The following is a 12712-nucleotide window of genomic DNA, read 5'->3' as shown; positions in this document are numbered from 1 at the left end:
CAGTGTGCTGGGGTACATGTTAGTCGAGGTAATTTGTACATGTAGGTAGGGTTAAAGTGACTATGCATAGATAAAACAGTGAGTAGCAGCAGTGTAAAAACAAGGGGGGGGGGGGTTGTCAATGTAAATAGTCCGGGTGGCCATTTGATTAATTGTTCAGCTGGCTTATGGCTTGGTAGAAGCTGTTAAGGAGCCTTTTGGATCTAGACTAGGCGCTCCAGTACCACTTGCCCTGCGGTAGCAGAGAGACAAGTCTATGACTTGGGTAACTGGAGTCTTTGACAATTTTTTTGTGCCTTCATCTGACACTGCCTAGTATATATGTCCTGGATGGCAGGAAGCTTGGCCCCAGTGATGTACTGGGCTGTACGCACTACTCTCTGTAGCACCTTACGGTCGGATGCCCAGTAGTTGCTGGGCAGGATGCTCTCGCTGGTCCAAATAACAATGCCGTTTATCAAACTCCAGGCAGTGCTATGGTCAGATGACATGAAAATAGAGCTCTTTGACCACGCACACCAGTGGTGGCTTTGGCATTTGAGTCCAATATGTTAATATTTTGAATTCCACTTCTGACAAACAGCATTACCTTCAGATGTAAACACTGTATAAACAGTATACATACAGTTCATCGTCAGACAAAGTGGAGATTTATATCATTGCATTTATTTTAAGAACATGAAGCATGGAAAGACAGGAACACAAGACACTAAATAATAAATGTAATGTAGAAATGTATGCATTTGCTATTAATGGGTGAGAAACAAATTCTGTCATAGTATCAGTGAAAAAGTGACATCTGACATGTCATTGAGGTGACTGGTTCCCAAGAGATGTCCACTATCTATTTTAGTAGTTCGCCAATACCTTCATTGGGGAACTTACCCCATACTTTAATATTCTTTATGCAATGGCTACAGATGCTTTTTTTCTACGACTTGTCTTTAGTTGATGGCTGGCCGATCTTCGAGAGGTCCCCAAAAGACACATTTGCAGAGCCTCTTCTAGCTGGTTTCGCCTGCCAAGAACAAAACAGCATTCAACATCTTCACCATTGCCATTTACATTATATTTCTGCAAATGTAATTTGCGAAGATCACACACCTGTGAGTCATGAGGCTTCCAACCAATCATGTAGAGGATCTCAAATGTTGCAGGAACAGACCCATTCTCACTCCCATACATCTCTGAGGGAAATCAATCAAATACAGTATCAGCATCTAAAGCAGGGGACAGGCTGGGTTTACAACTGGCACTGGAGAGCTGCTGATTGTGCATGGTTTTGTTCCAAGGCTGCGCTAAACACACACTATTGATGAAATGTCAATATTTCTCAGGGTTTTAGAATCAGTGGCTATATATAGGCTATATATCGATGTGTGCCCGATGCCACCCCTCATCTCTGATTCTCTGCTGGGTGCGCAATATCAAGTGCGCCTACAGGCTATTTAGTACGGTCTCAATCAAATAATCCATAGCCTATAGGCTACGAAGAGCATGCTCGAAAAGCACAGAAACAAAGAGCTGCTGGGAAGGTGTATATCAAAGGAGAACCGGAGTTCAACTGAGAATTCTAAAATTGACTTGATTAAAAATAAAATGTTTCTTGCCCATAAATGTAGGCCTATTTATCAGAGTTATCGCCCTCACAATAAGCCAGGTACGAGTAACCTACATCGTGGTGCTGAAATTTGAAGCAGCAGCCGGGGCACTATTAATCGGAAATGGACAGCTCATGGTGATGAAAATAGGCAAATTCGAGTAGGCATAATTAATTTCAACGTCTTAATATTCTTTACACTAACAGGGCTTTGGGTTGGAGCCTATTTATTCATATTTAAGAAATAATTGGGAGGTCTACCTGTTTGACGGACAAAATTAGGATATTGGCTGCTATATCTAGATGTTGGTCAATTCCTCCACCCTTCTGTGTCAGTGAAGGGGTGTTAAGTTAAAACAACGACTCGAATTGAGGTATGAGAAGGTATGACAGGCATACTTGTTATTAAAGTAAATGGAACAAAAATCATAGGCTTTCTACCTTGTTAGATTAAGATTTTGAAGAAAATAAAACAGACCCGATCTATAAACAGGGCTTTGGCATTACATACAGTGGGGCAAAAAAGTATTTAGTCAGCCACCAATTGTGCAAGTTCTCCCACTTAAAAAGATGAGGCCTGTAATTTTCATCATAGCTACACTTCAACTATGACAGACAAAATGAGAAGAAAAAAAATCCAGAAAATCACATTGTAGGATTTTTAATGAATTTATTTGCAAATTATGGTGGAAAATAAGTATTTGGTCACCTACAAAGAAGCAAGATGTCTGGCTCTCACAGACCTGTAACAACTTCTTTCAGAGGCTCCTCTGTACTCCACTCATTACCTGTATTAATGGCACCTGTTTGAACTTGTTATCAGTATAAAAGACACCTGTCCACAACCTCAAACAGTCACACTCCAAACTCCACTATGGCCAAGACCAAAGAGCTGTCAAAGGACACCAGAAACAGAATTGTAGACCTGCACCAGGCTGGGAAGACTGAATTTGCAATAGGTAAGCAGCTTGGTTTGAAGAAATCAACTGTGGGAGCAATTATTAGGAAATGGAAGACATACAAGACCACTGATAATCTCACTCGATCTGGGGCTCCACGCAAGATCTCACCCCGTGGGGTCAAAATGATCACAAGAACGGTGAGCAAAAATCCCAGAACCACACGGGGGGACCTAGTGAATGACCTGCAGAGAGCTGGGACCAAAGTAACAAAGCCTACCATCATTAACACACTACGCCGCCAGGGACTCAAATCCTGCAGTGCCAGACGTGTCCCCCTGCTTAAGCCAGTACAAGTCCAAGCCCGTCTGAAGTTTGTTAGAGAGCATTTGGATGATCCAGAAGAAGATTGGGAGAATGTCATATGGTCAGATGAAACCAAAATATAACTTTTTGGTGAAAACTCAACTGGTCGTGTTTGAATGCTGAGTTGCATCCAAAGAACACCATACCTACTGTGAAGCATGGGGGTGGAAACATCATGCTTTGGGGCTGTTTTTATGCAAAGGGACCAGGACGACTGATCCGTGTAAAGGAAAGAATGAATGGGGTCATGTATCGTGAGATTGAGTGAAAACCTCCTTCCATCACCAAGGGCATTGAAGATGAAACGTGACTGGGTCTTTCAGCATGACAATGATCCTAAACACACCGCCCAAGCAAACGAAGGAGTGTCTTCGTAAGAAGCATTTCAAGGTCCTGGAGTGGCCTAGCCAGTCTCCAGATCTCAACCCCATAGAAAATCTTTGGAGGGAGTTGAAAGTCTGTGTTGCCCAGCAACAGTCCCAAAACATCACTGCTCTAGAGGATATCTGCATGGAGGAATGGGCCAAAATACCAGCAACAGTGTGTGTGAACCTTGTGAAGACTTACAGAAAACGTTTGACCTCTATCATTGCCAACAAAGGGTATATAAAAGTATTGAGAAACTTTTGTTATTGACCAAATACTTATTTTCCACCATAATTTTTTTTATTCTCATTTTGTCTGTCATAGTTGAAGTGTACGTATGATGAAAATTACAGGCCTCATCTTTTTAAGTGGGAGAACTTGCACAATTGGTGGCTGACTAAATACATTTTTCTCCCCACTGTATACACACACAAAGTTGAAGTTGGAAGTTTACATACACTTAGGTTGGAGTCAACTCGTTTTTCAACCAATCCACAAATTTTTTGTTATAGTCTTGGCAAGTCGGTTTGGACATCTACTTTGTGCATGACACAATTTTTCCAACAATTGTTTACAGACAGATTATTTCACTGTATCACAATTCCAGTGGGTCAGAAGTTTACATACACTAAGTTGACTGTGCCTTTAAACAGCTTAGAAAATTCCCAAAATGTATGTCATGGCTTTAGAAGCTTCTGATAGGCTAATTGACATAATTTGAGTCAATTGGAGGTGTACCTGTGGATGTATTTCAAGGCCTACCTTCAAAATCAGTGCCTCTTTGCTTAAAATCATGGGAAAATCAGCCTAGACCTCAGAATTTTCTTTGTAGACCTCCACAAGTCTGGTTCATCCTTGGAAGCCGTTTCCAAACGCCTGAAGGTACCACGTTCATCTGTACAAACAGTACGCAAGTATAGACACCATGGGACCACGCAGCCGTCATTCCGCTCAGGAAAGACACGTTCTGTCTCCTAGAGATGAACGTACCTTGGTGCGAAAAGTGCAAATCAATCCCAGAACAGCAAATGATCTTGTGAAGATGCTGGAGAAAACAGGTACAAAAGTATCTCTAACCACAGTAAAAGGAGTCCTATATTGACATAACCTGAAAGGCAGCTCAGCAAGGAAGAAGACCCTGCTCCAAAACCGCCATAAAAAAGCCAGACTACAGTTTGCAACTGCATATGGGGACAAATATTGTACTTTTTTGGAAAAATGTCGTCTAGTCTGATGGAACAAACTGACTGGCGCACTTCACAAAATAGATGGCATCATGAGGAGGAATATTATGTGGATATATTGAAGCACCATCTCAAGACGTCAGTCAGGAAGTTAAATCTTGGTCGCAAATGGGTCTTCCAAATGGACAATGACCCCAAGCATACTTCCAAAGTTGTGGCAAAATGGCTTAAGGACAACTAAGTCAAGGTATTGGAGTGGCCATCACAAAGCCCTGACCTCAATCCTATAGAAAATGTGTGGGCTGAAAAAGCGTGTGCGAGCAAGGAGGCCTACAAACCTCAGTCCGTTACACCAGCTCTGTCAGGAGGAATGGGCCAAAATTCACCCAACTTATTGTGGGAAGCTTGTGGAAGGCTACTTGAAATGTTTGAACCAAGTTAAACAATGTAAAGGCAAAGCTAGCAAATACTAATTGAGTGTATGTAAACGTCTGACCTACTGGGAATACGATGAAATAAATAAAAGCGGAAATAAATCATTCTACTATTTCTCTGACATTTCACATTCTTAAAATAAAGTGGTGATCCTAACTGACCTAAGACAGGGAATTTTTACAAGGATTAAATGTCAGGAATTGTGAAAAACTGAGTTTAAATGTATTTGGCTAGATGTTGGAACATTGCTGTGAGGATTTGCTTCCATTCAGCCACAAGTGCTTTACCGAGATCGGGCACTGATGTTGGGCGATCCTGGCTTACAGTTGGTGTTCCAATTCATCCCGAAGGAGGTTGAGGTCAAGGCGATATATCACTTCTGTATGGACCTTGCTTTGCGCATGGGCGCATTATCATGCTGAAACAAGAAAGGACCTTCCCCAATCTGTTGCCACAAATTTGGAAAGACAGAATTGTCTAGAATGTCACTGTATGCTGTAGTGTTCAGATTTCCCTTCACTGGAACTAAGGGGCCTAGCCCGAACCATGAAGAACAGCCCAGACCAGTATTCCTCCTCCACCAAACTTTACCGTTGGCACTATGCATTCAGGCAGGTAGCGTTTTCCTGGCATCCGCCAAATCCAGATTGGTCCGTCGAACTGCCATATGGTGAAGCGTGATTCATCACTACAGACAATGCATTTCAACTGTTCCAGAATCCAATTCGTTGTGAGCACTTATGCCCTCTGCAGTCCCATTGAGAGCTTGTGTCCTATCACTTCGCGGCAGAGCCGTTGTTGTTTCTCGACGTTTCCACTTCACAATATCAGCACTTACAGTTGTCGGGGACAGCTCTAGCAGGGTAGAAATGTGACGAACTGACTTATTGGAAAGGTGGCATCCTATGACGTTGAAAGTCACAGAGCTCTTAAGGAAGGGCCATTCTACTGCCAATATTTGTCTATGGAGATTGCATGGCTGTGTGCTTGATTTTATACACCTGTAAGCAACAGGTGTGTCTGAAAAAGCCTAATGCACTAATTTTAAGGGTGTCCACATACTCTTGGTAATGTGTGTGATATAGATATAAAAGCAGTGCGTTCGGGAGGTATTCAGAAACCTTCCCTTTTCCATATTGTTTCATTACAGCCTTGTTCTAAAATGTATTTTAAAATTTTTTAAAACTCCAATCTACACACAATACCCCATAATGACAAAGTAAAAACAGGATTTTATACATTTTTGTACATTATACATAAAATGAAATTCCTTATTTACATAAGTATTCAGACCCTTTGCAATGAGACTGAAAATTGAGCTCAGGTGCATCCTGTGTTCATTGATTATCCTTTAAATGTTTGTACAACTTGATTGGAGTCCACCTGTGGTAAATTCAATTGATTGGGTATGATTTGGAAAGGCACCTGTCTATATAAGGTCCCACAGTTGACAGTGCATGTCAGAGCAAAAACAAAGCTATGAGGTTGAAGGAATTGTCCGTAGAGCTCCGAGACAGGATTGTGTTCAGGAACAGATCTGGGGAAGGAAACCAAAACATTTCTGCAGCATTGAAGGTCTAAGAACACATTGGCCTCCACTCTTAAATGGAAGAAGTTTGGAACCACCAAGACTTTTCCTGGAGCTGGCTGGCCGGCCAAACTGAGCAAGAACCTAACGGAGGCCAAGTTGACCAAGAACCCGAGGGTCACTCTGACAGAGCTCCAGAGTTCCTCTGTGGAGATAGATGATTATCCTTCTGGAAGGTTCTCCTCTGCAGCACTCCACCAATCAGGCCTTTATGGTAGAGTGGCCAGAAGGAAGCTACTCCTCAGTAAAAGGCACATGACAGTCCACTTGGAGTTTGCTTAAAGGCAGTTAAAGACTCTCACACCATGAGAAACAAGATTGAACTCTTTGGCCTGAATGTCAAGCATTGCGTCTGGAGGAAACCTGGCACCATGCCTAAGGTGAAGCATGGTAGTGACAGCATCATGCTGTGGGGATGTTTTTCAGTGGCAGGGACTGGGAGTCTAGTCAGGATCGAGGGAAAGATGAACGCCGCCCTCCCGAGTGGCGCAGTGGTCTAAGGCACAGCATCGCAGTGCTTGAGGCGTCACTACAGACCGGGGTTCGATTGTTTTTGGTAATCAAGCCTACCACTGTAGTGTCATCTGCAAACTTGATGATTGAGTTGGAGGCGTGCATGGTCACACTGTCATGGGTGAACAGGGAGTAGAGGAGAGGGCTGAGAACGCACACTTGTGGGGCCCCAGTGTTGAGGATCAGCGGGGTGGATATGTTTCCTACCTTCACCACCTGGGGGCGGCCCGTCAAAGTCCAGGACCCAGTTACACAGGGTGGGGTCGAGACCCAGGATCTTGAGCTTAATGACGAGTTTGGAGGGTGGTATGGTGTCAAATGCTGAGCTGTAATCGATGAACAGCATTCTTACATAGGTATTCCTCTTGTCCAGATGGATTAGGGCAGTGTGCAGTGTGAGTGCGACTGCGTCGTCTGTGGACCTATTGGGACGTTAAGCAAATTGGAGTGGGTCTAGCGTGTCAGGTAGGGTGGAGGTGATATGATCCTTGACTTGTCTCTCAAAGCACTTCATGATGACGGAAGTGAGTGCTACAGGGCGATAGTCGTTTAGCTCAGTTACCTTAGGTTTCTTGGGAACAGGAACAATGGTGGCCCTCTTGAAGCATGTGGGAACAGCAGACTGGGATAGGGATTGATTGAATATGTCCATAAACACACCAGCCAGCTGGTCTGCGCATGCTCTGAGGATGCGGCTAGGGATGCCGTCTGGGCCTGCAGCCTTGTGAGGGTTAACACGTTTAAATGTTTTACTCACGTTGGTCGCGGTGAAGGAGAGCCCGCAGGATCTGGTAGCGGGCTGTGTCAGTGGCACTGTATTGTCCTCAAAGCGAGCAAAGAAGTTGTTTAATGTGTCTGGGAGCAAGACGTCCATGTCCGCAACGGGGCTAGTTTTCTTTTTGTAATCCGTGATTGACTGCAGACACAGCCACATACGTCTCGTGTCTGAGCCGTTGAATTGCGACTCTACTTTGTCTCTGTACTGACGCTTGTTTGATTGCCTTGCGGAGGGAATAGCTACACTGTTTGTATTCGGTCATGTTTCCGGTCACCTTGCCATGATTAAAAGCAGTGATTCGCGCTTTCAGTTTTGCACGAATGCTGCCATCAATCCACGGTTTCTGGTTGGGGAAGGTTTTAATAGTCACCGTGGGTACATCTCCGATGCACTTGCTCAAACTCGCTCACTGAATCAGCATATACAGTCGTGGCCAAAAGTTTTGAGAATGACATATGAATATGAAAGTCTGCTGCCTCAGTTTGTATGATGGCATTTTGCATATACTCCAGAATGTCATGAAGACTGATTAGATGAATTGCAAAGTCCCTCTTTGCCATGCAAATGAACTGAATCCCTAAAAAACATTTCCACTGCATTTCAGCCCTGCCACAAAAGGACCAGCTGACATGTCAGTGATTCTCTCATTAGCACAGGTGTGAATGTTGATGAGGACAAGGCTGGAGATCACTCTGTCATGCTGATTGAGTTAAGAATAACAGACTGGAAGCTTCAAAAGGAGGGTGGTGCTTGGAATCATTGTTCTTCCTCTGTCAAACATGGTTACCTGCAAGGAAACACGTGCCGTCATCATTGCTTTGCACAAAAAGGACTTCACAGGCAAGGCTATTGCTGCCAGTAAGATTGCACCTAAATCAACCATTTATCGGATCATCAAGAACTTCAAGGAGAGCGGTTCAAATGTTGTGAAAAAGGCTTCAGGGCGCCCAAGAAAGTCCAGCAAGCGCCAGGACCGTCTCCTAAAGTTGCTTCAGCTGCGGGATCGGGGCACCACCAGTACAGTGCTTGCTCAGGAATGGCAGCAGGGAGGTGTGAGTGCATCTGCACGCACAGTGAGGCGAAGTATTTTGGAGGATGGCCTGGTGTCAAGAAGGGCAGCAAAGAAGCCACTTCTCCAGGAAAAACATCATGGACAGACTGATATTCTGCGAAAGGTACAGGGATTGGACTGCTGAGGACTGGGGTAAAGTAATTTTCTCTGATGAATCATCTTTCCGATTGTTTGGGGCATCCGGAAAAAAGCTTGTCCAGAGAAGACAAGGTGAGCGCTGCCAACAGTCCTCTGTAATGCCAACAGTCCTGTGTAATGCCAACAGTAAAGCATCCTGAGACCATTCATGGGTGGGGTTTCTTCTCAGCCAAGGGAGTGGGCTCACTCACAATTTTTCCTAAGAACATAGCCATGAATAAAGAATGGTACCAACACATCCTCTGAGAGCAAGTTCTCCCAACCATTCAGGAACAGTTTGGTGACGAACAATGCCTTTTCCAGCATGATTGAGCACCTTGCCATAAGGCAAAAGTGATAACTAAGTGGCTCGGGGAACAAAACATCAATATTTTGGGTCCATTGCCAGGAAACTCCCCAGACCTTAATCCCATTGAGAACTTGTGGTCAATTTTCAAGAGGCGGGTAGACAAACAAAAACCCACAAATTCTGACAAACTCCAAGCATTGATTATGCAAGAATGGGCTTCCGACAGTCAGGATGTGGCCCAGAAGTTAATTGACAGCATGCCAAGGCGGATTGCAGAGGTCTTGAAAAAGCAGGGTTAACACTACAAATAGACACTTTTACATGAAGTTGATGCATTGTCAAAAGCCTTTGACACTTATGAAATTCTTGTAATTATACTTCAGTATTCCATAGTAACATCTGACAAAAAACATCTAAAGACACTGAAGCAGCAAACATTGTGGAAATTAATATTTGTGTCATTCTTAACTTTTGGCCTCAACTGTACATCAATATTGTTGCCTGAGGCTATCCGGAACATATCCCAGTCCACGTGATCGAAGCAATCTTGAAGCGTGGAATCCGATTGGTTGGACCAGCGTTGAACAGACCTAAGCTCGGGTGTTTCTTGTTTTAGTTTCTGTCTATAGGCTGGGAGCTAGTTTCTGTCTATAGGCTGGGAGCAACAAAATGGAATCATGGTCAGATTTGCCGAAAGGAGGGCGAGGGAGGGCTTTGTTTGCATCGCAGAAGTTAGAGTAGCAATGATTCAGAAGGCTGCCAGCCCGGAACAGTAAGTATGGATGATAATAATAGTATAAGATGGTTTCATTTCAAGTATGTATTTATCTACTATGTAGCTCACCTTGGTAGATTGCAGCTGCAGCTAAAATGGTGTCTCTGTGCAACATGGACTTCCTGTTCCAAGCGCAGTTGCTCTCCCCCATACCTGGAGAGTTGAGACAACGGTGAAAACTCAGCATTCAGGCACTAAACATTATTCAACTGCCTGTCCTATGAGCCTCTACCTATGAGAAGATGAATAGAAACAATTAAACTATAAAAACTCAGTATGAACAAAAAGCACAGATCTACAACAGTATAACTGCGGTATACAGTAGGCCTACCTTGCAGGTCACTCATGACCTCAAGTATTCCAGGATAGTGCACTTGAATTTCATCAATGTCCTACAGAAAACAAAATGTAATATAAATCACTTGCCTCAAACACAAGTATTGCGGCATCATTATAATTTCTAGATAATTGCTAGATTCACAGCCAGGACCACAGAATTAAATAGAACACTCATATTAGCCTATATTGTAAATCTATGGCTATGGACACCCAAGGCCTCACCACTGTCAGCATACTGAAGCCTGCCTGGCCCAGCAAGTTGCCAAGGTCTGTGACGGCCGTGTAGGGGGACACGTGGGGGGAGAACCCCCCTTCCCGCTCGAGCTCAGCCAGCTGCAGGGAGCAGCGCAGCTCATACAGGGTCTCCCCACCCACCATGGCCCCAATGAACACCCCATCTGGCTTCAGGACCTGGTTGATCTTTGGGAAGGGAGAGGGATTATAATGACAGCACAGTGATACAGACGGAAGAACCAGGATTGTTGTAATCCTGAATCCTATGCGTAATTATGATGTTATAAGAAGGTAACGCATTTGGAAAAACAGCCGGCAAAAGGCAATAGACAAAGTACAGATGTAAAAATGAATAATATGAGGCTGTCAGTTACCTGTCTCAAGGCTCCAGGGAGATCATTGATCCAGTGTAGGCTAAAAAGGAGAAACATACAGTACTAGATTGTTTTGTGTTGCAAGCAAACCATACTAAACCCTGGGGAATATGACTCGGAGGGCTCAAATCGAATATTATGTCAAACATCTACAGGGCCAAATCACCTCAAGCTGCTGACCACCAGATCAAATGTGTTTTCTTTAAAGGGTAGAAACTCTTCATCGGCCATGACACAGTGCGTAGGGATCTCACTTCGTCTTGTGTTTCTCTGAGGAGCGAGAAGAGCGTTAGATCATCCAGAAAAAAAACAGAAGTCCCTCCATAACATGCCTCTGATTTTATAGGATATTCCATCAATCTATTGATCTATAGTTGGTGGTCTCTGCTCATAAACACATCATTGCACTTAGACTATGGGTGTTCTAACAGAATTACATATTATAATTCCTATTAGTCGTTTAATTGGATAACTCACCAAAGACTTTTCTGAGATATCAGTTAAGAAGAGCTGCTCAACTACTTCCTGAAAATGGAAGCACAATTCAATATTCAGAAAGCCATACATCTTGTGAGTTGATGTTTTCCCTACCTTAAAAAGGGGCAATCTACATCCATGTTGGACTTATAAATGTATGATATGTACCCATTGATTCTTGACAAATATAGCTAATAAATGCCTCATAAGCTTTGTTCTGTTGTTCCCCATCAGAACCCAAAACATTTAAAAGCTTATTTTACTATAATGTTTGTCAACAAAGTAAATGTAAACACACATGATATAGCCTTAAAACATGGTTAAAACTATAATTTTGATATCATGGATATATTGCATAGCTCTGTCTATGAATTTGAGAGTGGTTACATTTCTTCAGCCTCCAACTTTCTACCGAAACGGGTGGAGAATGCTGTTATTGTTTCAAATGCTCCCCGCCTGTTTAGGAACAACCATTGAAGGCTACCTTGTGCAAATGCTCAGCAATGTGACTTTTCCCACAGCCAATGTCCAATGCCAAAGGAAATGTCCTGTGAAAATAAGTCCAAAATGTCAGCAAAAATGCACACCCTCACATGCACAAATATAAACTTTAATTTCAACAACAGTGCGATGAATGTGACAATTTTCATACAATGTGTCTATGCATCACAACTTCTGTTGCCTTACCTTGCAATGTCATAGACCCTGTCTGCAACTCTGCTTCCAACCTGCAAATGAATATGAACAGTACCAGAACACATACACTTCCTTGGATAAAAGAGAGCTAGGATAAGAGTAAATATATCATACAAATAGAGCTACAGTATGTATACCTCATCTCTCAGATAGTCATATTTGTCACTGTCTTGTAGCGATGCAGCCCATTTCTTCTGTCTCCTCTTCATAGTCCTGTCAAATACATTCATTGTACCTCCAGCCCTGCCTGACAACTGCCTCTGAATTTCAGTCCATTGAGAACACCGAATTTTAGAAGACAACTCTCTCACCGGTGGAAACATTGCATGAGCTGTCATGACATTTCTTTGCGAATGAGCTGCATCATGTTGTTGAGGGACCAGCAATCTAACGCTGCCTTTTTTCAAGACTCTCCGGCAGACACAACTACCATTGAGAAAACGACTACCTATTGCATTGTTCATTTTTACAAATGGTTTACCGACTAACGCGCTAATATGTAGCAAACCATTGCATAACAAATAAATGTCTGGTGTGTTCTTCCAGTCATCCACATTGAATGACCTCGACACAGTGGACAAACATAAAA

The 12712-nt window shown here is 43.2% G+C and overlaps 1 protein-coding gene across 1 annotated transcript; it reads right to left on the bottom strand.

The window, feature by feature from the left end:
- Positions 1–644: 644 nt before the first annotated feature.
- ndufaf5 (NADH:ubiquinone oxidoreductase complex assembly factor 5) lies at positions 645–12709 on the bottom strand. The gene is made up of 11 exons (XM_064948143.1): positions 12261–12709; positions 12115–12155; positions 11912–11975; positions 11428–11475; positions 11117–11220; positions 10951–10990; positions 10565–10762; positions 10335–10395; positions 10073–10156; positions 1105–1187; positions 645–1018 (listed from the first exon to the last, which is right to left on the bottom strand). Exons 1-11 carry the CDS (start codon positions 12585–12587, stop codon positions 932–934), a joined length of 1137 nt encoding a protein of 378 aa, XP_064804215.1. The 5' UTR covers positions 12588–12709; the 3' UTR covers positions 645–931.
- Positions 12710–12712: the final 3 nt, after the last annotated feature.

The sequence above is a fragment of the Oncorhynchus masou genome, chromosome 4, assembly GCF_036934945.1.
Source record: "Oncorhynchus masou masou isolate Uvic2021 chromosome 4, UVic_Omas_1.1, whole genome shotgun sequence".
NCBI lineage: Eukaryota > Metazoa > Chordata > Actinopteri > Salmoniformes > Salmonidae > Oncorhynchus > Oncorhynchus masou.
This window is presented reverse-complemented; position numbering and strand designations above follow the sequence as displayed.